The sequence below is a fragment of the Lactuca saligna genome, chromosome 4 (genome assembly GCF_052625555.1).
Source record: "Lactuca saligna cultivar CGN05327 chromosome 4, ASM5262555v1, whole genome shotgun sequence".
Lineage (NCBI taxonomy): Eukaryota > Viridiplantae > Streptophyta > Magnoliopsida > Asterales > Asteraceae > Lactuca > Lactuca saligna.
The window spans coordinates 164,146,977-164,174,830 of record NC_136420.1 but is presented as its reverse complement, the minus strand read 5'-3'; the positions used below and the strand labels follow the sequence as shown (position 1 = coordinate 164,174,830).

The window sequence follows — 27,854 nt, the reverse complement described above, 5'->3', positions numbered from 1 at the left end:
TTTTCATGATAATTAGACAAACATAGATCCAAGGTTATTAGGGTTGCATGTACACTTAGGAAGTGTTAGAATGCTCAAAACCCATCAGTGGTTTCAGAGCCCAAGTTTGTTTGTTTTTTTATTTGTGCTTAAAAGTTGAAAAAAAGTCGAAAATCTTGCTGTCTACGAATGGACTCGTCGAGTCCATGGGGGGGACTCGTCGAGTTCACGTGTATCTTCAACCAACTCGGCGAGTAAGTTCATGCACTCGCCGAGTAGGGTCGAAAGATTGCAGAATTTCGACTTTAGTTGCTGGAAATGGACTAGAAACATTACCCTAAACTGTTTTGGAACTTGAAAACTTGTTTTGATGGTGTAATGTTCTTTCTAATTCATTTACAACAACTAGTTATCAAAATTACAAAGTTTTAAGTGTAATTTTGATTTATGAATGTGTTCATATTCATGTTCTTGTTCTTATGATGTTTTAGATGATCATAGGAATTATTTGTAACCTATGTGGTAGATTAATTCTTGATCATAATGTGTTTTAATGGAGTTCATAACTTGTCCTCAAGTTATGGAAAACCAAGAGTCACACTTGAATTAAAACCATTAAAAGAACACACGAGTTAGAAAATGAAGAGTCTTCATTTTATTACTCTATTAAACTCATAAGTTACAAGAAATGAAAAGTTTTGAAAGTTACAAAACTTGCCCTCATATTTTGGAACAAGTAAAGTTAAGTTAAAACTTTAGTTCCAACCCCTAGAATTTTAAAAGTTAAAATTCAACCCTTATACTTATATTATGATGATTTAATAATTATATATATATATATATATATATATATATATATATATATATATATATATATATATATATATATATATATATATATATATATATATATATATATATCGTCTTACCGCTAGTACGCCTTATTCACGAAGCCGGTCTATAAGGTGGGTATAAGGTTGTTGCCTATAAAATGGTGACTTAATGGGTGTCTACTCTCACCCACCGCTTGCTTGACTGGTGGAGGGTCGTTAGCCGAACGGGTAAGACAAGGACTTATAAATTCTCATTCAAAGTATGATGAATATTATAAAGTAACTAAATGATTTATTAAATTCTCAGTCTTAGTTACTTTAGGAAAAATGTGAATAAGGTGCTAATCCATGAAATTACACTTTACACTTTGTCTAAGTCGTTGGTGGAGCGTGTGTGGTTAACCGGCACACTAACTTGGACTTAACAAGGTAGGTAAAGGGTGACTTAAGGTTTATTATAGTATTGGTGGAGCATGTGTGGTTTACCGACACATCGATTGAGTGATAAACTTTAAGGGTACCAAGTGATTTGCATGGTTACTTCACACCTCGTTTTGTGATCCTCGGTATCCCAGTCACAAAACTTGGAGGGCACACTCGAGATTGAAACATGCGTTTGAAAAGTTCATTGAATCTCAAAGAATCTAGGAATTTCTAAGAACCAATCATAAAACCTAATATCTAATATTTCGGTTTTCTTGGTGGAAATTGGTGAATCGTCATTCACCTACCTTTCAAATATGTTATAGCTTGGATTACGGCATACCTCTTCTAAGTTATAATATATTGTGATTGGATCCTAGCCTTAATATTACATTTGGGTGTTTTATTAAGGACTATCCTAATATCTAAACTAATCTTGTCCTCTTCCATCAGGTGTCTTCAAACAATGCTGCTTCTGGCTCGAATCCTAATGGCTCCTTTACTCTTATGAGCTTGTGTGGGAAAGTCACTTTTGATGGATCCAACTTCAATGAGTGGATCAAAAACATCAGGATGATTACCCGCTACGAGGACAAAGATTATGTCCTCGACAAGGAGCTTAAGGAGATTGATGAGAACACTACAACTCCTCAGGAGATCGCTGACTTTCAGGCACATGAAAGGGATGCTACGAAAGTAGCATGCATCATGATGGCCACAATGACAACAGAACTCCAAAAGTCCTATGAGGATTTCTACCCTTATGAAATGCACCAAGATTTGATGGAAAGATACCATCAGAGTGCACGACAAGAGAGGTACGAAATCATCTGCTCCATGATAACAACCATGATGAAGGACGGGGATTCCGTCACGAGCCACATGTAGAAAATGCAAAGGTATGTGGATCGATTGCTGAAGCTTAATGTGAACTTCCCTGAGGAGCTTGCAATAGATATAATTCTGCGCTCCTTACCATCGTGCTATGATCAATTCCGCATGACATATCACATGAATAAGGAAGAGGTCACACTCAGCAAACTTCAGGGACTTCTCAAGACCGCATAATCAGGTCTTAAGGGGAAGTCGGTTGTTAACACTCCTACTCCAAACTCCACTCCGGTTTTGGCAATCGGGAAAAGTCGAGGGAAGAAGAGAAAGAGTTCTTCGAAGGGTACCAAGGTTAGGACCCTTGATGGCTCTTCTTCAAGTGGAACCAAGAAAGGTTTTGTCACTCCTTCTTCTGACCCAAAAGAGGCTGAATGCTTCTATTGCCATGAAAAATCACATTGGAAGCGGAACTGCCCAAAATACCAGCAAGATGTGAAGGATGGGAAAGTTAACCTCAACCATGCAGGTATTTACACTATCATTTCTAATAACTCACCCCATTCGAAATCTTGGGTCCTTGATACCGGTTGTGGTATTCACATTTGTTGTGACTTGCAAGGACTAGGAAGAACTGAGAATGTGGAGCAAGGAAGAATAAACTTAATCATGGGGAATAGGAAAGTTACACCTATCACCAAGATTGGAGTTTATACTTTATCACTAAGTAGTGGGTTAAATTTAGATTTGAATAAATGTTGTTATTCGCCAGAAATGGCAAGAAATATTATTTCCTTTCATGCATTGTACAAACAAGGTTTCACCTTTTCATTTGATAATGAAGTTGGTTCGATTAATGCTTTCTTTAATAATGTTCTTTATTTTAAAGCATTACCTTGTGATGGTGTGTATGAAGCTGTATCTGTTGTAGATAACTCAGGAAATAATGTTTTGTGTATTGATTATCCTAATAATAATAACTTGGATAAAGCATCATTATGGCATTGTCGTCTTCGACATATAAGCAAGAAACGCATAGGCCAACTCCAAAAGGATGGAGTCTTGGAATCGTTTGACCTAAAGTCAGATGATAGTTACGAATCATGCTTACTTGGAAAAATGACAAAGTCACCCTTCACAGGCTTGTGTGAAAGGGGTGAAGGTTTGTTGGACCTTATACACACGGATGTGTGTGGACCATTCAAACATGCCACAAGGGATGCTAATCGTTATTATTTGACTTTTACTGATGATTACAGTAGATATGGATATGTCTACTTAATCAAGCATAAGTCAGAGACTTTCGAGAAGTTTAAGGAATTTAAACAGGAATTCGAGAATCAATTGGGCAGGAACATTAAGATGCTTCGATCCGATCGAGGTGGTGAGTATCTTAGTTCAGAGTTCCTCGACTATCTAAGGGAATGTGGGATTGTCTCACAATTGACACCTCCCAGGACACCGCAGTTGAATGGTGTGGCTGAGAGGCGTAATCGAACCTTCTTGGACATGGTTCGTTCCATGATGAGTCGAGCTTCGCTACCAATCTCATTCTGGGGGTATGCCTTAGAGACTGCTGCCCATATCCTTAATCTAGTCCCTACAAAGAAAGTTGCCAAAACTCCTCACGATATGTGGACCGGTAAAGTACCTAAACTAGACCACATCAAGATTTGGGGTTGCGAGGCTTCCGTGAAACGCGAGACTCATGATAAGCTCGAACCTCGAAGCGAGAGGTGTATTTTCATCGGCTACCCACAGCAATCCTTTGGTTACCTCTTCTACAGACCTAGTGACAATGTGGTCTTTGTAGCAAGAAGAGGAGTCTTTCGAGAAAGAGAGTTTATAAGCCAAGGAGACAGTGGGAGGCAAATTGTTCTTGAAGAAATTCAAGAGTTAAGTGGTGAAGGAACTTCAAACTCTATCCCTCAACTTGAGGAGGAAACTCCTGTTGAGCCAATTGATGAATCTGTACCTCAGAGACGTTCCACAAGAGTTAAGAGTGCACCTGAGCATTACTATGGATTCCATATTACTGCAGAAGGTGAGACACTTATTAGTGATGGGACACTAGTAAGTCAAGATGACCCTAACAGCTACGAGGAAGCCATGGCAGGCACCGAGTCTGCTAAATGGAAAGAGGCTATGGATAGCGAGATACAATCCATGTATGACAATCAAGTTTGGAACTTGGTTGAAAATGTACCAGGTCGTAAGACGGTGGGGTGCAAATGGGTCTTCAAGAAGAAGACCGACATGGATGGTAAAGTACACACTTATAAGGCTAGACTGGTTGCAAAGGGCTTCTCTCAAATTCCTGGAGTGGATTATGATGAGACCTATTCTCCGGTAGCCAAGATTAAGTCTATTCGGGTTCTGTTAGCCATAGCCGCATTTCATGACTATGAAATTTGGCAAATGGATGTCAAAACCGCTTTCCTTAATGGAATGTTGGTTGAAGATGTTTACATGAGTTAGCCAGAGGGTTTTGTCAGCAACGAGTACCCTAATAGAGTGTGTAAGCTTGAGAAATCCATCTATGGATTAAAGCAAGCACCTCGCAGATGGAATCTTTGCTTTGATGAAAAGGTCAAGGAATTTGGCTTTTCCTGTAGTGAAGATGAATCTTGTGTGTATGTCAAGGCTAGTGGGAGTATAGTTAGCTTTTTGGTATTGTATGTGGATGACATACTACTCATAGGAAACGACATTCCAACCCTGCAGAAAGTAAAGTCTTGGCTTGGGATGTGTTTCGCTATGAAGGACCTTGGTGAAGCTGCCTATATTTTAGGGATAAGGATCTTGAGAGATCGGAGTAAAAGACTAATTGGACTTAGTCAGAGTACCTACTTGGATAAGGTGCTGAAAAGATTCAGCATGCAGGACTCCAAGAAAGGAGAGTTACCCATCCAGAGTAACGCCAAATTGAGTAAGACACAAAGCCCTAGCACTGAGGCTGAGATAGCAGAAATGAGTCGAATACCTTATGCTTCGGCTGTAGGGTCGATCATGTATGCTATGACATGTACTCGACCTGATGTAGCCTTTGCCCTGAGCATGGTTAACAGGTTTCAGGGGAACCCTGGCAAGGCACACTGGACTGCGGTAAAGAATATTCTCAAGTACCTACGAAGGACTAAGGACTGGGTCCTTACCCTCGGTGGGAGTGATGACTTGAGAGTTGTAGGGTATAGTGATGCTAGCTTCCAGACTGATAGGGATAATTTCCGCTCTCAGTCAGGCTGGGTCTTTACCCTAAATGGAGGAGCAATTTCTTGGAAGAGTTCCAAGCAAGAAACAGTGGCAGATTCTACTTGTGAATCAGAGTATATTGCAGCGAGCGAGGCGGCAAAGGAGGCTATATGGCTAAAGAACTTCATCGGATACCTTGGAGTTGTACAAGCTATTAAAGAGCCAATGGAAATTTTCTGTGATAGTGAAAGCGCTGTTGGCTTAGCCAAGGAACCAAGGGATCACGGGAGATCCAGACACATCGACAGAAAATACCATTTTATTAGACATCGAATAGAAGAAGGACTCCTCGTGGAAAAGAGGGTATCGTCAAATGAGAACCCTGCAGATCCCCTCATGTAGGGACTGACTCGGGTTAAGCATCTCCAGCATGCTCGGACCATAGGGATGAAGGATGATATTAGATTTAGTAGTTAGATAACCTCGAAATTTGTAAAGTGAAATTGACATTTAGATGCTGAATAAAAGGTGTTTTATTTATGAGTAAAGTGTTGCTATCTCTTGTCAATCGTTTACTATATTTCTTTTGCATGTTTTGACTTCCAGAATAATTATTTTTGGTATAACATATTATTCAAACCTCCACAGTCGGTCATATGTCGGAAGTAGCTATGAATAAAGACTGTCATGATTGGTTGCAGAGGTCTAAGGTGTTAGACAAGGCTACAACAATCATGGGTGCTCATAAGTTCTGAGCATTGGACTCAACCCACGCTCACTGGAATCACTTCAAGGAGTTCTATCTCGAGTGATCGTGAGACGGTAATATCATATAAGTCTTCAAACCTAGAGATATGATTTGTTACTTACAAGTTGGTTATGCATTGATTGTACGAAAACGCATTGGTAACTCGATGTTATAAATCGTGCTCTTGTGTGTAATTCAATGAGTGGTAGAACAAACATATGAGTTGAAGTTTATCTGTTCCTTCTTGGATTAGAAGCTGATATCTGGGCCCCTCGATGATTTTCTTTTGACCCATGTACCGGGCCCGGTCAGAACTAAGTTGATGTGTTCAATTAAGTTCTTTGTCAAACAAATCGGAAATCGGGAAACAAACTGTTGGACAATAAGTAAGACATTGTTCCATGTATTTTTCCGACTTATATCTAGAACAGAGGATTATATGATCACTTATCTTAAATGGCGTACCATCATCTTCTCAGTTCCGAGAAACCTTGAAAAGAGCTACGATTGCCGATCGGTTCCGGAAGTCATACTTGCAGTAATAGTTATTAGACTTATCCAAGTGGGAGACTGTTGGATAAGGTGTCTAAGTCCATAACTATTTCTGGTATGTACTTGACCCGACCCGACATGGTCCATTTGGGTTGCATGGCACCATGCAATTGGATAGACTAAATGAGAGAAATAACACTTGGAGATTATTAATATATTATAAGTTCTAATATATTAATAATATTATTTCATTAGTTTGATCAAGAATTAATTTAGAATTAATTAAGTGATAAAAAGATAACTAATTAAATATATGGGTTGATTATGTAAATCATCCATATCTTATATAGTGGGCTAAGAGGCTCCATGGATTATCAAGTTGGGTTCCACCCATAGGATGCTCCATGGGAGTTACAAACCCATGGGTCATGGAAATGAAGAGTCATGACACATTAGGGTTTACATGGTGTAACCCTAGATTGTGTCAACACGATATAAGGATCTCATTCTCCACCAAAATCGGCTACACTAAGGAAACAAGAGGGCTTGGCCGATTTCAAGAAGTGTGTATTCTCTCATAAGTTTTTCCAAGAGCATTTGGTGTTGTGTGAAGCATTTGAGGCATCACACTTGGGGTGCTAGGCTCATAAGGTTTCAAGGAACACAAGCAACAACAAGGTAAGTTATTCTACCTATCATTCAAGTTAAAATTGTTCCCCATGTATGCTAGATAGGAATATAGCCTTGGAATTCAACTTTGCATGATAATTAGACAAACATAGATCCAAGGTTATTAGGGTTGCATGTACACTTAGGAATTGTTAGAATGCTCAACACCCATCACCAAGCAGATGTCACGGCGGCTGTAGCGGCTGCCATGTCACCCATTAATACTCCTGTCAACTAGTGAATCGGGAATTGGTGCAACTCTTTCAACTGATGGCGAGAGTCATGGGCACTCCCGGGAGTACACCTACAAAGATTTTACAAATGCCAAACCTAGAAATTTCAATGGAACTGGAGGGGTTATGATATTAAGGCAGTGGATAGAAAAGACAGAAGCAATCTTTGAAATCTGCTTCTGCCCAGAGAACAACAAGGTCAAGTTTGCTACTTGTACCTTTTCTGATAGGGCTTTAACTTGGTGGAATGGCCACCTTAAGTCACTGACTCTAATAGTGGCAAATTCGATAAGCTAGGAGAACTTAAAAGCCATGATGATGTGAGAGTACTGTCCACGAGGGGACATTCAAAAACTAGAGAAGGAACCCTAGGGCCTTGAAATGGTTAGTTTTGACGTATCAACCTATACTAATAGATTCTGTGATCTGGCAATTCTTTTCCCGGATATGGTTGCTCTTGAGAGCAAGAAAATAGAGAGATATATTTGGGGACTGTCATCCCAGATTCAATCAAGTGTGTTAGCATCAAGGCCTGTTACTCTTGATGGCGCCAAAGAACTGGCACAATCTATTATTGACCACGGAAACTAGCATAACTTAAAGTTTACTACGCCCGAACAACAAAAGGGAAACAACAAAAAGAAGAAGAAGAAGGGTTGGAACAAGAGGAAAAGAGGGTCTTCGCAAGAATCCTCAAAGAAACAAAAACTAGTTACAATTAATGTTGCTACTATACCTCCTGTTGTCCCTGCTAATCCCTTACCAGCTAAGCCTTATGCTGGTAATGTCCCTAAGTGTAGCAAGTGCAATTTTCACCATAACGGAAATTGCCGAGAGATGGTGTGTTGTAACTGCAACAGGAAAGGGTATACCGCTCGATTATGTTAGTCACCATCCCAACCGATTAACCAAGTACCTGCTGGTGGTGTAGGCCAAGCTTGATATGGTTGTGGTGAGGTTGGTCATTTCAAGAGAGACTGCCCGAAGGCAGGAAATGATGGCAGAGTGGGAAGAGTTTTGGCTATAGGCCACGACGAAGCAGTAGCTGATCCTATGATAGTTGCTGCTATGTTTCTCCTTGATAATTCATATGCATGCATACTCTTCGATAGTCGAGCAGAGAAAAGTTTCGTAAATCAGAAATTTGCACACTTACTTAAACAAAAACCATGTGCACTAGAGGAATCATTCACTGTAGAAATGGCAAACAGGAAAACAAAAAGTACTAACTGCATATACATAGGTTGTACTTTAACTCGAGATGGTCATTCTTTCCTAATCAACCACATGCCGGTCCAAATTAAAAGTTTTGACGTCATAATCGACATGGATTGGTTGAGTCTTTTTCGCACCGACATCATGTGCTTTAAGAAAGCAGCTTGACTTAACCTCCCTAACAACGAATCCCTCGTTATCTATGACGACAAATCAAGTACGAATCTTCACATCATGTTGTGTATTCAAGCTCAGAAGTGCTTGCGAAAGGAATATCATGCATTCCTTGCGCATGTCATCGATACGAGCCAAGAAGTGAAAGAGATTAAGAACATTCCAGAAGTACGGAAAGGACATCTTTCCAGAAGAACTACCAGGGTTACCACCATAACATCAAGTCAAGTTCAGAATCGACTTAGTTCCAGGGGCTACCCCAGTAGCCAAATCGCCTTATCGTCTGGCACCAGCAGAGATGTAGGAACTTTCCAGTCAGCTTAACGAACTTCTCAGGATGAGATTCATTAGGCCAAGCTTCTCACCATGGGGAGCACCGATCTTGCTTGTGAAGAAGAAAGATAGATCATTCCGTATGTGTATTGACTATAGAGAATTGAACAAACTTACTATAAAAAATATTTATCCTCTACTGCGTATTGACGACTTGTTTGATCAACTTCAGGGAGAAAACTACTTCTCGAAGATAGATCTAAGATCCAGGTATCACCAGCTACTAGTGTTAGAGGAGGATGTCCCCAAGACAGCCTTCCGAACTCGTTATGGACACTACGAGTTTGTAGTGATGCCATTCGGATTAACCATTGCACCAGTTGTATTCATGGATCTAATGAATAAGGTGTCCCATCCTTACATGGATTAGTTCATTGTCGTCTTCATAGATGACATACTTATCTACTCCCGAAGTAAGGAGGAACATAGTTAACACTTACGAAGAGCCTTTGAAACGTTACGATCGGAGAAGCTCTATGCGAAGTTCTCTAACTGTGAGTTTTGGATTCGAAGAGTCGAGTTCTTGGGTCACGTTTTTAGTGAAGAGGGAATTCACGTGGACCCTTCAAAAATCAAGACCATTGAGAACTAGTCAGCACCGAAGATACCTATAGAAATTCATTAATTTCTAGGTCTCGCTGGCTACTATCGCAGGTTCATACAAAACTTCTCTAGCATCGCTAAGCCGCTTACTACACTGACCAAGAAAGGCATGGATTTTGTCTGGGAAGAGAAACAAGAGAAGGCATTCTAAACGCTGGAACGAGCCTTATGCACCGCACCGATACTATCCCTCCCAGAAGGAATAGAAGACTTCGTTGTCGACTGCGATGTATCGAATCAAGGGCTTGGTTGTGCTCTAATGCAAAGAGGTAAGGTCATTGCGTATGCCTCAAGACAGCTGAAGACACACGAGGTCAACTACACCAAACATGATCTTGAGTTAGGAGCAGTTGTGTTTGCTCTGAAGATCTGAAGACACTATTTGTACTATACGAAAAGCACTATCTTCATAGACCACAAGAGCCTTCAACACATATTCGATCAAAAGGAGCTCAACATGAGACAACGATGGTGGGTCAAGCTACTCAATGACTACAAATGTGAAATTCGTTATCACCCAGGCAAGGCCAATGTAGTAGCTGACGCGCTGAGTCGGAAAGAATACTCTGGTGTGAGGGTAAAATCTCTAACTATGTCTATCCGTTCACACCTGTCCACACAAATTAAGGAGGCTCAACTTGAATCCTTGAAACCTGAAAATGTGGCGAGTGAATCCCTGAGAGGGATGGATAAAAACTTAGAAATAAAGGGTGGTGGAGCCTTATATCTCATGGATCGGATCTGGACACCGAAACATGGTGGCTTCAAAGACTTGGTCATGACCAAAGCACACAACACTAGATATCCGTCCACCCAGGTTCAAATAAAATGTATCTGGATCTTAAAAAGTGAAACTGGTGGCCTAACATGAAATCAGAGATTGCTACCTTCGTAAGTAAACGCCTTACTTACGCTAAGGTTATGGTCGAGTACCAGAAACCCTCATGATTACTACAACAACCGAAGATACTAGAGTGGAAATAGGAACGTATTACTATGGATTTCATAACCAAGTTGCCCAAGAAAACGGGTGGACTTGATACCATTTGGGTCATCGTCGATAGATTGACAAAATCCGCACATTTCCTACCAATCAAAGAGACTGAAAAAAAATAAAGAAGCTTACAAAAATATACATTAGTGAAATCGTACGACTTCATGGTGTTCCCATATCCATTATCTCCGATAGAGATAGTAGATTCACTTCGAGGTTCTGATAGTCGCTACAAAGTTCCCTAGGAACGAGGCTGGATATGAGTACAGCCTACCATCCACAAATCGAGGGAAAAAGTGAGAGAACTATCCAAACCTTGGAAGATATGTTGAGAGCCTGTGTGATCGACTTTGGGAAGGCATGGGAGACTCATTTACCCCTTGTCGAGTTTTCCTACAACAATAGTTATCACACGAGTATAAAGGCTGCTCCATTTGAAGCCCTCTACAAACCAAAAGTGCAAATCCCTTCTATCCTGGGCTGATGTGGGTGACGCCCAGTTAGCTAAAGGATGAGTTCCTGAAAACACTCTCACAGGTCCGAAGATCATTCGGGAAACGATAGAGAAGATCATTCAGATTCGTGAATGATTGAAGGCCTCTAAAGACCGACAGAAAAGCTATGCAGACAAGAGAAAGAAACCGTTGGAATTCCAGGTGGGAAACCATGTTCTTTTGAAAGTCTTAACCTGGAAGGGTTTGATATGCTTCAGAAAGTGTGGAAATCTAAATACAAGATACGTAGGACCTTTCGAGATTCTCGCCAAAATCGGCCCTGTAGCTTACAAACTTAATCTACTACGTGAACTCAGTTACGTACATTCTACTTTCCATGTCTTGAACTTGAAAAAGTGCCTATCTGACGAGACTCTTGTAATCCCGCTCGATGAGATCGAGATCAATGAGAGCCTCAACTTCGTGGAAGAACCTGTAGCGATCATGGACCGAGAGGTCAAGAAAACGAAACAAAGTTGTATCCCGATAGTGAAGGTTCGCTGGAACGCCAAGCGAGGACCTAAATTCACTTCGGAGCGCGAGGATCAAATGAAATTGAAATATTCTCATCTTTTTACTTAGTTATTTGTAACTACTTATTTGCTTAAACTCTAATTTCGGGACAAAATTCCCTCTAACGGGGGGATGATGTGACAACTCGAAATTTCTATCTTATAACAAACCCTACATTCAATCAAAGTCAAACTTACTTCTGCTAACTTTTAGCACTTTTGGAGTCAGTTTTGGTGTTTTAATCTTGAATACATCATAAGTAATTATAGGAAGTATACTATCGAGTTAAATGTTCAACACTTAAGTCTCAAAACTCCAAGAGTTTGGAGTTTACGGCCATAAAATGGAGTTTACAACCGTAAACTCTAAGGTGTCTTAAACATGTAATCACTTTTGGCTTTAAAATGTGATGTATATAATGTCATAGTTCATAGATATTTTCTCAATATTACTTAAACTTTCGAGATTTACTAAGATCTAACATATTTTTACCAAATAAGCTAAGAAATCTCACAAGACATGCATATAACACATTGATCTACACATTTTACTTGCATTCTCCCCCAAAAATCATATGAAAACCGAAAACAAGGGGGTATGAACTCACCTTTGCTTGATGTTTCGGTTTTTGAAGAAGAAGTGGAAGAGATTTTTGGTCTTAGCACACCTTTGATGTAGATCTCGAGCTTATGGGGGTTTTCTACAAGTATGATCACCAAAAATGTTTAGGAGAAGTGATCTAACATGAGAAAAGAGTTATATAATATTGGATATGTACAAACGTACCTAGAAATGATGATATTCTTGTGAAAATCCTCTTCAAACACAAACAAATTTTGATATTTTGGAGGAAGAAAGAGAAGAATGTTTAAGAGTGATTAACGAAGATGTTTGAAGGAGTTTGTGTGTGTGTGTTGTGGCTCTCGGTCGAGAGTATAAGAAGAGAGGGGAGAGAGATAATGAAGTGACTTGCATAGGAATATCAGAGTCCTTGCATTAATATATGTTGAACATTATAGAGGTCGCACCTCCAAAGTCAACTCCCCTATCCACTTCATTTTTCAATTCTTTATAATGATGGGCCGAGATTTTTGGACCAAAGAAAAAGAGTGGAGTAGTTTGGGCCTCGACTCACCTTTACTCGAGATCTTGGGGCCTAATGATCACGTTTCTATCCAATGGGCTCATTAGTTAGCTCACGTCCCATTTTGAAAGAAAAAGGAAGTTTATGGTCCATTAGGGCAATTTAATTCATTAATGGCCCAATAAGGCCCATTAAGGGTAAACTAATTTATTTTGGATCCAAAATGGCCCAAAATGGTAAGTTTTATGGAAGTGGGTCCAGTTAGACTACATATAGGGTTTCCAAGCCCAAAATGGTTGAATTGGATGCTCATTGGTCCATTAGGCCCAATAAGATATTTCCTAGACCAATATGGACTTAAACCATGGTTCTTATGGCTTCGGTCTCTTTGATGATCATAAATGGTGAATCTACATGAGCATTGAGTGAGATTTACTTAGAGTATATGTTTTACAATAGTTGAATGGTTACACAGGAATAGAATTTCCTAGCTAAAATGCTAGTAGTGACATTTGTATACACTTTTAATATTATATCTTACTATATTATGGTTTTCCTTTTCCTTGAATGTGTATTAGAATATTGTTTAGTTTACTTGATAAGAACCATGATAACCTTTTAGTATTTTTAGAAAATTTGTTATATCATTAAAACAACATGAAAAAACCATGCATTTGTAAAACCATTAATCTACGAACTTAACACCTTATTTAGACATTTCATCAGATAGTTAATCTACGAACTTAATTTATAGAAAATTTACATAGACATAAAACTAACTAAATAAATGTAAGCAGTAAGAATGAACGAACTCACCACCTAAAATCCCATAAACAGATGAATTTTCAAAAGTTTAAATCCCAGTTCCCAAAACTTTGGAACAAAATAGATAAATTAAAGAAAGATCGAACCTGCAAAAATGCAATGGTGGTGACTTAGGTGAATCCGAATTCCTTCTGGATGGAGGAAACAAACTTTGAAACAAATCATCTCAACACATTATGAAAACAAATATATAGATCAATTGCCTACAGAACCATCACACATGATTGTACTCGGTAGAATGGACCTAGAAATCTCTTCAACTCTTCACGGTTGCAAATCTTCCTCTTAAAAACCAGTTTCCTAAACCGTCGGTAAAGAATAGAACTAAAAGATAAAGTAAAATGATTTCTGATCTAAAATCGTAGAACGCCATCTTCAACCTCCCATATGAACGTGATCAAATACAATGTGGTAACCACAACCATCGTTGAAAGAAAACTTGAAGACAAACAGAAGTATTTTTAGGAATAAGATTTAGAAAAGAAATAAATAAATTTGTTCCTGATTTTTTGGGATTAATTAGTTGCAAGATTATTAAAATCGAATAGAGCAGAGCAAGTCAAAAATTTTCAGCGGGAAAAATATTTAACGATGGTTTATAATAACGATACCTGGCATCATGGAGGTCTAAAAGAGTGATATGTGGCGGTTTAAAGAGTCTTTTTTATTAAGAATAGAGATATAGAACATGTGATTTGTCTGTTTTATTAAGAATAGAGATATAGAACATGTGTGTTGCTTAGATTGGTTTAGAAGATATTGGTGTGATTTGTCTGTTTTTGGCCCGAATCGATTCAATTTGGATCGAACTAAATTGCGCATTTATCGATACAGGTTAACAAAATTAATGTAACCGGGTTCCCTGCTCACAGAACCGGAACTGTCGGTTCTGAGTCTAGTTCCAAACTTTTAAGAATTGTCTAGAGCGATTTCGTTTCCGATTCTAACTTTCTAGAAACCGCAAGTTCACTTCTTTCAAAATAAAACGGATACTCGCCTATGCTCATCGCTAAATAAAAATATGGTTAACAAATAAAATAACATGTTGAAAAGTGTTAAACACTAAAACTTAAAGCTATTTTAAGATAATCTTATTAATTTAAACCTTGACATGCATCTAGAACATATCGAGATATATGAAAAGTAAGAATTAAATAGCTTGTTATTCTCTTTTATCAATATTATTAAGATTTTAAAAACCAAAATGGAGATGTGGGGTATTGATCCCCGTACCTCTCGCATGCTAAGCGAGCGCTCTACCATCTGAGCTACATCCCCCTTTGAACGCTTTCCAACATATAGTTTACAAATCGATCTTTCGATTCCATTCAGGTTTGATCAAATGCTGCTCTATTTTCTTCCTCCTTCATCATCCAATTTTAATCTCGTCAATCGTCAAGCAATCAACTCTCTATCTCAAGTATGTTTTTCGTTTTCTGAACCTCTTATTTGTAAGTAAAGTTTCTGTTGATTTTTTACTACCATTTGTTGAACTCAATTTTCATTTATAGATTGTAGTAGTTGATTATAAAACGTATCATCACATGCAGTGGCTTTCCCTTAAATGATAGGTTTGATTCACAGTTTCTTGTATTTCTATGCTTTAAATGTTTGTACAATTAAAACACCAGCGTACATCCAAAGTACAGACAACAATGATGATATAGAGATCGAGTGAATCTGTTAAAAATCACATCCTTAATTTATGTCAAAATTGAAATACTATCAAGATTTGAGGATTGATGATGACTCTTTGGCTTTCCATCGAGTATTGGACCACTTTGTTATCTGTTATTATCTTCTAGACTTTAATCGTTCAATTTAATGTAAGTTGTCAATGATTTATGGTATGGTAGTTTGATGTGATGCTTTTATAGCTATTGTGAAAAAGTTAATCTTCTTAATTATCCATTCCACAAATGGAAATTCAAATGCTTTTAGAAGATACTTTCACTAATTTAGATATGATTAGGCTTCAAGTGCTATCACTTCATATTGCTCCACCATGTAATTAGAGCCACATATTGAACATGATTAGACATGATTTAACAAAATCCTTCTAGCTCTTTCCTTTTTCTTGCTTTTTCCAAAATCATGTCTTTGGATATACATCCAAAGTGATTATTGTGACTTGAAGTTGACTCATTCAGATCTTATTTTCTGATTCTTTTTTAACTCATTTAGCAACGTAATGTGATTTAAAGTGCACAAAGATCATATACAAATATATCTCATGTATTCAAGATTAACTAATGCTAAGTAACACATGTAGTAATACCATGCATGACTCCATTCTAATGATCATACAACATACTCTCATCAACTCATGCTAAGTAACATGCATGTAATAATACCATGCATAGGTAATCATCTATAGATTATATGCTAATTTTCCCTTACATTATCAAACTCCCGATGACTTACACAACATTTGTGTCTCATTTGAACCCATTTTCGCTCCATACTTATAAGATTTCGCCCATATGAGATATACAACAAAGTTTACCCCACTTAGCGCACACATCAACCAATAAAATCTTTCAAGATGATAATGATTTAAGTTACTTCCATAGAGCCAAGGCGTATGACGAAAGGTACCCGTGACATTATTCACAATCGCAACAAGCACAGAACTAAGATAATACCCCATAGCCAATGAAGCCCACGAAAGAGAAGTTGCCAAAGATCTCATGCTAAATGGTGCCTCACTAAAAAAGAAATCCATCATGCCAGCTAAACTAAAAAGGTCCGCCGACCCAAGAAACAAATATTGTAAAGAAACCCAAAGGAATGTAATGGGTAGAGGTTGGGTTGAGTTGATTAGGGTTTCTTGAAACGCGACTTTTTTTCGTTTCTTTTCCACTAAAGCTGCAACTGCCATTGCCATAATCGACAAAAATAACCCTGTCCCTATTCGTTGTAAATGAGTGATACCCATTTCGGATTTGGTTATCTTTCTTGCGAATGGGATGATGACATGGTTATACATGGGTGCTAGTATCATGATGAAGATGACAGGGAATACAGGAAGGGAAGCCGGTGGGATAATTAAGGAGCCGATTCGTGTGTCCATGGTGGCGGCTTGTTGGACTGAAAAGGTGGATAGTTGAGCTAGGCAACAGTTTAGCATTATGGTGGAAATGAATACAGGGAAGATTTTTAGGACGATTTTGACTTCTTCTACTTGTTTTGTAGTGACTGAAAATCTTGGAAGATTAGAGTTATTGGTAATTGCGCTATTGAGGAAGCTTAGATCTTCTGTTATCTCTTCTTTTCTTTGGTTTGAATTTGATGTGGGGGATATGTTTGTGTTAACTACTGCATTTCTGCCGTTTTTGGGTAAATAATTGTTGAAGATTGCAGCAGCAAGTACCTGGTGTAAACATAGAAATTTAGTTCTGCGAGTTATCCAGTAAGTGCCAAGTAGGTAGTGTAGACTATAGAATAAATTAGAGGCAGAAAAATCGTCCGAACTCAAAATTATTAGGTTAGATTCAGATTTTCAATCTATTTGAGTAAAGAGTCTATTTAAATAAGTTTAGGTTAGAGTTGGAATTTCTAACATGATACCAAAATGTATATTTTTTTAGGAAAATAGTATTTTGGGTTAGTTTCTGGTTTAATCTTAATTTTTATTTTTTAAATAGAAAAGTTCCAAATATTTTATATTCTGTTCAAATAAATGAAACATTCCTTATTTTTTTTAATGGAAAACGATAAATTATCATATAAAATTAGATAATCGAGAAGTTTGTGTTCCAATAATAAATGTTTTATTTAAAGTATAAAGTGAGCTAAAATATTGTATACATTATTTATTCTTATAAAATTGAAAACCAAGGAAACAAGACCCTAAAATGTTAGAATATGTTACCATTTGGGATTCTTCCCAAAAAGATGAAAGTTAAATTAAAAGTTAGAAATTTAGAAAGTAAACTCTTACTTGTATTTTTCTTTTTAACTTTGAAAAATGTAATTTTGGTTTGCAACTTATTGGACAAGTGTAACAAGTGTAAGTACTATTTATTTATTCTATGTAACAAGTCTATATCTCAACTCGTTTAATTAAAGAGATCAAGAAACTACCTTAAATATAGTTGTAATAGGACTTCCATTCGGAAGTTTAATCCTGTAAACCATGGAACCAAGTAGAAAAATGGGAATCGATATCAGAATTGCGAAAGTGGAAATACCAAAACCCCATTGCCATCCTTTATTATCTTCAATCCACACAGCAAATGTCACTGCAATGAGTGCACCACAAGCGAGACAAAAAACATAGTAATTGAAAAAAGACGATCTTTTTTTTCTTCCTTGAATGGTTTCTTCATCAAATTGCTCAGCCCCATGAGGTGGAAGGGACCCTTTTATCCCCCCAACACCCAATGCCACCAAATAAAGGCCAATGAACAAAACTGCCTCCTTACCACCTTCTGTTTCTTGGCACTTTGTATTCCTGTTTGCTGATAAACAACTTTCTGGTTTCAAAGAACTTGAACGGGCTTGCATGGTGAGTATTAGAAGTCCCTGTTTAATAGTCAAATTTAGTCAATGAATTCAACTTGTACATGGCTCTAAGAAACTATAATAAAAGATCCCAACTTTAAAAAAATTGATATGTAAAGATTTTTACATTTTACAATGCTTAATCCAAATTTGACATCTTTTTTCAATTTCTGATCCTTATTTCAAGGTTTGATAATGAAACCTTGAAATAAAGATCAAAATTGACGAGAAACTTTGGAAGAGTGACGAGAAATGAAAAATGTTTTTAATTTTCGAGGGAACACCGTAAAATTCAGAAAGTACATGGACATTTTTGTATTTTATTCTATTCTTTATGAATTGAGGAATATATGTGCATGAAGAAAACTATAATTTATGGTTACATTGCATGGATGAGACCATAAACGTTCATGCCATGACAAATTTTATTGGAAGATACTAGTGTACACATGAATACTTTTCAATTTAATTTTTTCTTCTCTTATACGTATATATGTGCATGGACCACACATGTGATAAGGGCATATTCGTCACATTAAGTAAATAGAATAAAAACAAAACTTTAAGATGTCATTAGGATTCAGGTTGAGAGAGGTATTCTTTGTTTAACTCCTAGCACTTAATATCGCTTGCATCAGCATGAAGTCATGCACAGTTCATTCTTGAAAGTTAAGCATTAGAATACGATCCAATTATGATTATGAAGCATATGCAAAAATGATAGAATGTCCTATTCCCAATTCCCTTTTATTATGGGAATTGGAAAAAGGATGCCATGAATATAGATAGTTAGTTTAAACTTTGTAATCATTCCACCCTTTAGTTTTTATTACAGGTATTTACGAATAAAATGGATGAAAATGGATTGTAATAAGAAACAAGGCAAGATTGATTACAGAATGGATAGTCATTGGTTTTTAATTATGGGTGTTTCACGAATAAAATAGATGAAGATGGAGATATGATAAGGAATAAGGCAAAAGACTAGTTGCACAAGGTTTTCAAACAAACAGAAGGGATCATCTATGATGAGACCTTTGCCTATATTGCTAAGCTAGAAGCTATATTTTGCGAATACTTTGGTAATAAAAGAAGTTTATGTCAAACAACATCTAGAGTTTTTGAAGATCCGAAAGCATCCCGATGATTTTTCTTCAAAATTTACTAGATCTAACTAGTTTAATTATTGATGCAAGTGTCAAGTAAAAATATGACTAAATAATCTTTCTATCTTAAAGTTCTTACCGCGAGTTCAATTATAGCACTTATAAGATAAATGCAATAAGTGGTGAAGAAAGCATCGGCTAAAAATCCACCAAGGAGAGCAAGGAGGAACGCTGTCCCCATGAAATTGCTAACAATGTTTGAAGAACTTGATGGTGTATAATGCATGAATTTCGACAAATATAGTACAAGATTGCTCGCATTCGCCAGATATGCTAGATTCTCCAATACCTCCACAACTATATATTTTAACAAACACAAAATCAGAACAAATCAATACATACATACATACATACATACATATATACATAAAACGACTTACCTAAGACAAAAGAAGCTGCAAGTAGGCCACCGTGTTGGCCTTCTATAGCCGGTTTGTTTCTCCAATTGACATACATGCTAGATTTGCTGATTTGGCATTCTTGGTCCTTAAAGAGAAGCATAAAACAATAAACGTTATAAGAAAAAAAATGTAGAATGTGGAAGAGGTTTTCTTTTTAAACATAAGTAAATTGGAGATACCATATTGCTATGAAAACTTGAGATGATCTTCCTTTCTATAAAGTTATGATTCTTTAATGCAAAGAGGGAATGATGCATGGCATGCTATTTATATGACAATAAAGGGAGTTTAACCCCACCTGGAATGGTCTAGACACCTTGAAAGTGACTTCATCCTCTAATGTTTTAACCAATTGGTATGGAGCATTTAGGTCTACCACTCTTTTATTTATTTATTTTTTGCGAAAACGAAACCTCGACCCTTCTAAAATTAGAAGAAGTTTCAGCCACTTATGTATATATATTTTTTTATTGTAAACTACTCGTAGTGGAACTATGGTGCTATAGATAGTATGAGAGTATCAAATTAGTAATCTATAAATTAATGTGTTCTTTTTCGATAATTTTCGTAGATATTCGGTTTATCCGATGGAATTTAATAGACAATGTTACTGAACTAATGTGGTTCTTTTGGTTTTGTTAAATTTATTCCTTAGATGGCATGTGTTTTTTTCTCATTCAATCATGGGGCGGAATTAAAAATTTCAATATAAGCCATTTTTTTGTTTTTGTTTACGTAGATAAACGTTCGTTAAATATATTCAAAATCAATATGTAGAAGAATAGAGTCTATGTACATGTAATTAATATAACAAAGCGGTTAAACCAAGCATAATTAATCATGATGATATGTAATTAGGTTGTGTTTGTTTTTAAAAAAAAAAGCTCTTTAAACATCTTAGTGTTGTGTGGCGCAGCACACGCACACATGGGCGGATCCAATGTAGAGTCCGGGGTAACCCGGGATACCCCTCAAATTTTTTTTGATATTATAATTCTTTTTAGCAAAATTTGGTTTTATATAGTGTATATATATGTTTCCCTTTAGTTATAAACACAAACAAACATATGGTTTGCTGATAAGGTGCTAGTATATTAAATGGGAGTACTTAGGATCAAATCTCCCTCCTTACATGTTTTTTGTTTACCTCTTATTTTTATTTTCCTAGTTATTCTATCCCACATCGTCAAACACATGTAAATTCAGCCAATTTCGTCTATTATATTAACCTATTATCTTCATGCTTCATTTGATATCTACTTTGATTCCCACATCGATTCAAGTATCAAAAGATACTTCAACTTCATGTTTATATAACATGACTTGAGATTAGCTAAAGATTTGATTAAGGTTTGAGTTTAAAACCGAAACCGAATTGGGAAACCGAAGTACCCTAAAAAAATTGGGCAACCCAAATTTTTTTTTTGGATACCCCTTTACTTTGACACTAGCTCCGCCACTGCACGCACAACACTTTTAGGTTCGTAGTAATTTGTTTTTCTGCAGACTTCGGCTCAAAAACCTCTTCTCGCCCTCTTCCTCACACAACAGTGGACTTAACTGTTCTAACAACTTCTAACCTTATTTAAAAAAAAACACCCTATGCCCTAAACAAAGAAAAAAAAAACACCGCTGCTCATCTCGTTTGTTCTCCTTCTTCTTCTCGGCATCCTTCCCAACGATCGATCCAATGGTGGTCCGAATCCTGCCTCCGCTGACACCCCATCGCCGGTCGCCGATCATCGTTCCCCTCAATCGTCGGTCGTTGCTGCTGCCCTCGATCTTCAGCAGGTAACTTTTTTTTTTTCTGATTTCTTATTGATTTGAGTACCGATTGTATGAATTTGAGTACCAATTTTCTGATTTCTTGCTGCCCTCGGTTTCAAGAACAGGTAATTTTTTTTCCTGATTTCTTATGCATTTGACTACCTATTGTATGAATTTGAGTATCAATTTTCTGATCTCTTATGCATTTGAGTACCAATTGTATGAATTTGAGTACCATTTTTTTGATTTGAGTTAGGATTTCGTTCCTGAAATGTTACAACCTTTGTTAAAATCTTTTTTGAATGTAAAATTTATGATATAATTGTTTTTTAAATATATTTTCTGCTCAAATTTATATTTGTTGAATGTTGAATGTTGATTAATGCTGAAATCATAAACATATATGCAAGTTTACATGCTGAAATCATAAATCTTTGTTGAATTGGTCCACCTCTTTGCTGAAATGGTTTTTTAAACTTAATTACTGAATTGTTATGACTTGTATTTCTTAAATGGAGATCAAGTTTATGTTTACATGCAAGTTTATGCTTAAATTGTTAAACTTATTTGTTGATTCTGTTGTATAATCTTTGGTTATATGATTTTTTTTTGTTAATTCATGATGTATTGTTGTTGAATATGCTAAACTTCTTTGTTGATTATGTTGAAATATGATTAATCTTTGTAGCTAAAGTATGTATTTTATATATATATATATATATATATATATATATATATATATATATATATATATATATATATTGTTATTAGAAATGGGAGATAAACATACATGGACTAATGAGCAAACAAAATGTTTATTGCAAACTTGTATTGAAGAAGTGCAAACCGTGGGTAGAAAAGGTTTGAGTTTGCACAATCAATCATGGCACAAGTTAGGAACAACTATCAAGGAAAAGTATGGCGTGGATTTGAATCAACGACAATTAAAAAATGCTTATGATAACCTTAAAGCCAAATACACAGGATGGTTATACTTAAAAAACAAAACTGGAAACCTTTACAATCCACAAACAAATACTTTTAACTTAACAAACGAGGAGTGAGAGGACTTTAAAAAGGTATACATATATTTACACACACACACACATATTTACATGTATTTTGTTTATATAGTTGTCATTTATTCTTATATTACTTTTGTTACATTGAGTGCATTTAGGGACATCTGAAAGTCGCTTCTTTGAAAACTGTCCCATTATTTGTGACAACCCGAAATTTTCGTTCGGTCAAACCCTAAAGTCAATAACTTCAAAAAATAAGTCAAGTTCATTTTTATTTGTTGTTAGCAAATTTAAAGTTCGTTTGATTATTTTTATAATTATTTTTCAAACGAACGGGTGAAAGGAAGTGCCGTCTCGAGTCTTGAAATTCCAAAACCGCAAGTACCACGTAGTTTGGAAATTCACGGCCAAACTTTTATGTTTGGGCCGTAAATCCTTCAAAAACCGTAAACTCATGCCTTAAGCATGAATTTACTCCCCAAAACACCTCACTTCTTACTTGCAATCTCAAGAGCAAACTCCAAACACTCTCAACTACCATCCCGTCTTTCACCCGATTTCCTGAAAACGTAAGCACTTCTTGGCTTGATTTGTTGTTATATCATTACAACTAGTGATTATACATCATTTCATCCATTCAATTTTTGATTTTCATTAGATCTTCAAAACACCAAGAACACACACTACTGTTCTTGGACCTTAAACACCCAATCGAGCTCCGATCTTGTAAGTGCACTTGCTATAGCTTCTTGTATGCTTAGTATGATCCTTATAACACTTGAAAATCAACAAATAACACAAGAACAAAGGAGTTTACGGCCAAGGATGTTCTTGGGCCGTAAACCCCTTTTTAAGTGGTAAAATGGACATTAGTCCCTTCCTAAGCCTTGGAAGCCAACCTTGAACCTTCCTAGAAGTGTTTAAGACTTTAAACAACAATCAAAACATGTCCCTAAGAGAGTTTACACCCGTGAACACATAAGAATATGGTAATTTGGCCGTAAACTCCACAAGGTGGTCTTATTATGGCCCTAATGCTTTCCTAAGGCTTAGACTTGATCATTTGATGCCCAATCATGACTTCTAAGACCTCAAAACACAATTTGGCACTTAGTACCATGAGTTTACGGCCCTAAACTCATGGGGAAATGATCATGGGCCGCAAACTCCATAAAAGGGTGGTTCATGGGCCATAAACTCCAATGCTATGTCATAAAACCCTTAGGTGCAACCCTTTCGTACCTGTAGCACTTGAATCAAAGTGTTTCTATGATCTAGGGTGTATTAAATTGATTAATTAGCTATTAATTAACTAATTAGATACATATTTGTTTGATTATATGTTAACTAGGACCATTGTGTGTGTTCAAGTCCTCACTTGACACCTAGCACCTTGTCCGACACTTCCATCCGATCCACTCACTACAGGTGAGTTCATACCCCTTAATTAACCTTTTTAAATATTTTTAAATGCTTTATGGGGGGGGGGGGGAATACTAGTTGAAACATGCTAGTTATTAAATCAATCACATGTGATTAATAACTAGCATGCAAATAGATTTACTTTACTTTTAGTGGTTTTACCAAACAGATTACTTCAAATGACTTTCAAAACATTTTTACTAGTTTACAACTCTTTATGAAACTGTCTTACATACTAAATGTTTCTTTTCAAAACTCTGTTACAATTGTGTTTCCAAAACAAAGGATTCATTATACTTTAAACTGTTCTTATCATATAAACTGTTTTCAAACTGTTTTACAAATAGACATCAAGTCACCTTTTCTTAATTCTTAAACTCTTCAAAGGTTTTTACAAAACTTATTTTATACTTTTATATTGTCAATTTCATGTCTAGATATGTATAGTTATATAAGTAATGTTTGAAGGACTTAGGAAGGCTAACCCGCCTTATTTCTTTTTCCCCGTTGGGATGTAGTCTGGTAGGGTATCGGGTATCCGTTCGAAGGTCGTTTAACTATTAATTATATATCATGTGTACATATATAGTCATAAAGGTCCTTCCAGTCAATTCAATACCCTTGGGTAGCAAGGGTATACTTCCATGTTCATACGTACAAGTTATATTGCTACTTGAATGTTACTTATAGTATTTGGTACTTAAATGTTATTTGGTTATTTGCTACTTGAATGTTATTTGTAGTATTTGGTACTTGAATGTTATTTCGTTATTTGCTACTTGGGATTTATAATATGTTTTTTGGTACTTGAAATTTATGTTATGTTTTTTTGGTACTTGAGATTTATGTTATTATTATTATCTTATGTTATATTATTATCTTATGTTGTTATATGTTTTCTTGATTAATAGGTTTGTATTTATGGATCACGACAAAAAGATACTACTCATAATTCTTATGTACTTGTACGTCCGCTACTTTTGGAAGAGGGGTGTCAAACGAATGCGGGACAACGATTCGGAAATGACGGGACATGAATTTACGTTAGAGTTACTTCACCGTAATCCTCTACAATGTCTTGAAGTGCTACGCATGTCCCGTGAATCATTTGTCCGACTATGTGCTCATTTTAGAGTAAACTACGCGTTAAAGGATAGCAAACATGTGTCAGTTAAGGAGAAGATGACTATGTTTTTTATGATTATCGGTCATAACCAACATTATGTGATTATCAAGAGGAGATTTCAACACTCAAAGCAAACAATTCATAATTTTTTTTCATGAAGTGTTGGACAAAATGTTGTTTTTCGCACATAACATTATAGTACCAACTTCTTTTAATCCGAATCCAAACATTTCGGGACATAATAGGAGGCTACGACGGGTGTTCAAGGGAGTAGTTGGTGCACTTGATGGCACTTTGATACATGCTGTTGTCTCTGCAAACAAACGCGATTTATATAGAAGTAGGGAAAAATGCGATTGTTACAAAAATGTATTGGCAATATGTGACTTCAACATGATGTTTACGTTTGTTATTGCCTGTTGGGAAGAGATAACACATGATTCTAGAATTTTATCAGAAGCATTAGCAAATCTACATGCACCATTCCCGCTTCCACCTCCAGGTAAATTTATGGTTATTTAAATAGTTTTATCTTTATTTGAAAAGTAAATGACTTTTTTTTTAAAAAAAATTTACAGATCAATATTATCTTTGTGATGTCGCCTAAGCAAACATTCGAGGTTTTATGGCACCATACCGTAATGTTAGGTATTGGCTTGGAGATTTTCGTCAAAGACGTGCATTAAGGAATAAAGAAAAATTTAACCATGGACACGCAAAACTTCGGAATGTCATTGAGCGTGCTTTTGGTGTTTCGAAAGCACGATTCCATATATTGAAGAGGATAGCACCATTCTCGTTGGTTACACAACGAAACATTACCCTAGCATGTTTTGCGCTTCATAATTTTATAAGAAGAGAGGGACTATGTGATGAGTTTTTTGCACGATATGATGAACCAAATCTCTCGGTTTGGAATAACAATGCAGTCGTTGATAATACTGAAGACGAGATTCCAACACATGGTATGGCAGCGGACCGTAAATATATGAGCCAGTTACGAGATGAAATTGTCGAACAATTGATGCAAAATATGGAATGAAAATTATTAAAGTTTGGTTGTATGAATTTTATTTAAAAATGTTATTGTAAGACTAATTTCTTGGTTTGAATTTTATTTTAATGTTTTAAGATTACAATTATTAAATTTTTGGTATTAACAAACTATTTTCGGTTTATTAAATTAATTTATGTTAAATTTTTTAATATCTGTAGTAGTCTGCAGACGTTAAAAAAATAAACATGATTCTTATTACAATCTGCAGCACTTTGGTCCACCTCTCCTGCTGCAGAGGGCTGTAGAGGTGACCCTCAGATCCGAATCATTTTATATTATACATTTAGGTAAATTTTTGGTATGCGGTAATCAAAGAGAGAATGTAATTTATTCTCTTGGACTGATTCCGTAGGCTGTGTTTTTATCAATTCCTTAGGATTAGGAAATTAAATGATATATTATTGTCTCAAATTATTTTTATTCATATATATAACTTTCAATAATACAAATATTAAAAAAATTACTAAAAGCTTCAATTATATTATTGTCGTCATATTCCCCCAAAAAAACAAAGAAAAAAAGAAAAAAAAAAAAAACTAAAAAAATATTTTTCAAATATATAATTCTATTTTAAGTATTCATGATATTTAATAAATAATCCTTTTTCAGTTATTTTGAAATACATATAACATACAATAAGAAATTAAATTTCCTTATATGTAATTTGTCTAACAATTTACATTTATTTAATTAAAATAATACTTTATAAATTAACATCTTTATGTTTATTTATCGATTTAATTTTATTTAGTTATTCTATTTATACATAACAAACGATAAGTTTGAATAACTTCTTTTATTCTTTCAATAGACTCACTCATTCCATATTGTTGTTGATTCTATTCTCTTTTTTTTTTATATTATTCCAACATATCAAAACGCACATTTACAATAAAAACATCTAACAAATTATTCTTTTCCACTATAAGTTCCATTTAAATTTATTTACCACCACTTAGCACCATACCACGTGATCGATTTCAGATCCCATTGTTCTTGTAGCGCTTGTCAAACCCCATCACAATTACATCTCCTTGTTACTAGGAACATTTGTGGCACGATTGTCCACTGATGCTTATCCGAGTGAAATTGGGTTATATCAGTCCCCCATCAAGATCATGTGTTTTCTTCACTACCAACTATTTGTTAGTACTATCTATGAAACTGGGGAACATGATTATGAAATCCTCCAAACTGGGTGTTCAAAGCTGACATTTCATTTGCTTCTATGCTTTTTATGACTGATTTAAACCACTTTTTATGATTCAGACTGAGCTCATGCATGTGAAGCACTTTAAAGTTTAATTTTGATCTATCGACTTTTTTGCTTTATTGTATAAACCGTTTTTTTTTTCTCATAAGGTACCTGAAAATAATGCTCCACTCGGGTCACTTGTTGAGTGGATTAACTCGTGAATCTTGTTGGCACGATATCTATGTGGCATTTATTTGACACGTCATCATTGTCTCACTCGTCTAAAAATTAATCTAAGATTCTCTTTTAAATCATCCCTATTAGCTGTGAGATCCGTGTATTATATGGTTTGATTTAAAAAAAGATTTAACATTAAATTAAAGTGTAAATAGAAAAGATTTTTTGGTGTATAACTTTTAAAATAAGAAAAGAAGAAACTTATTTATTACAATTTAATATCATATATATATATATATATATATATATATATATATATATATATATATATATATATATATATATATATATATATATATATATATATATATATATGATATTTA

General features: G+C 35.8%; 1 protein-coding gene and 1 non-coding gene across 2 annotated transcripts; both read right to left on the bottom strand.

Annotated features, from left to right (window-relative positions):
* Nucleotides 1–14,837: 14,837 nt before the first annotated feature.
* Nucleotides 14,838–14,910, bottom strand: TRNAA-AGC (transfer RNA alanine (anticodon AGC)). The gene has a single exon. It is a non-coding gene; the product is annotated as a tRNA-Ala (tRNA).
* A 939-nt stretch (nt 14,911–15,849) lies between these two features.
* LOC145043033 (protein NRT1/ PTR FAMILY 4.6-like) lies at nt 15,850–19,989 on the bottom strand. The gene is made up of 5 exons (XM_078991570.1): nt 19,885–19,989; nt 19,685–19,790; nt 19,384–19,601; nt 17,719–18,159; nt 15,850–17,005 (listed from the first exon to the last, which is right to left on the bottom strand). Exons 1-5 carry the CDS (start codon nt 19,960–19,962, stop codon nt 16,037–16,039), a joined length of 1,812 nt encoding a protein of 603 aa, XP_078847696.1. The 5' UTR covers nt 19,963–19,989; the 3' UTR covers nt 15,850–16,036.
* Nucleotides 19,990–27,854: the final 7,865 nt, after the last annotated feature.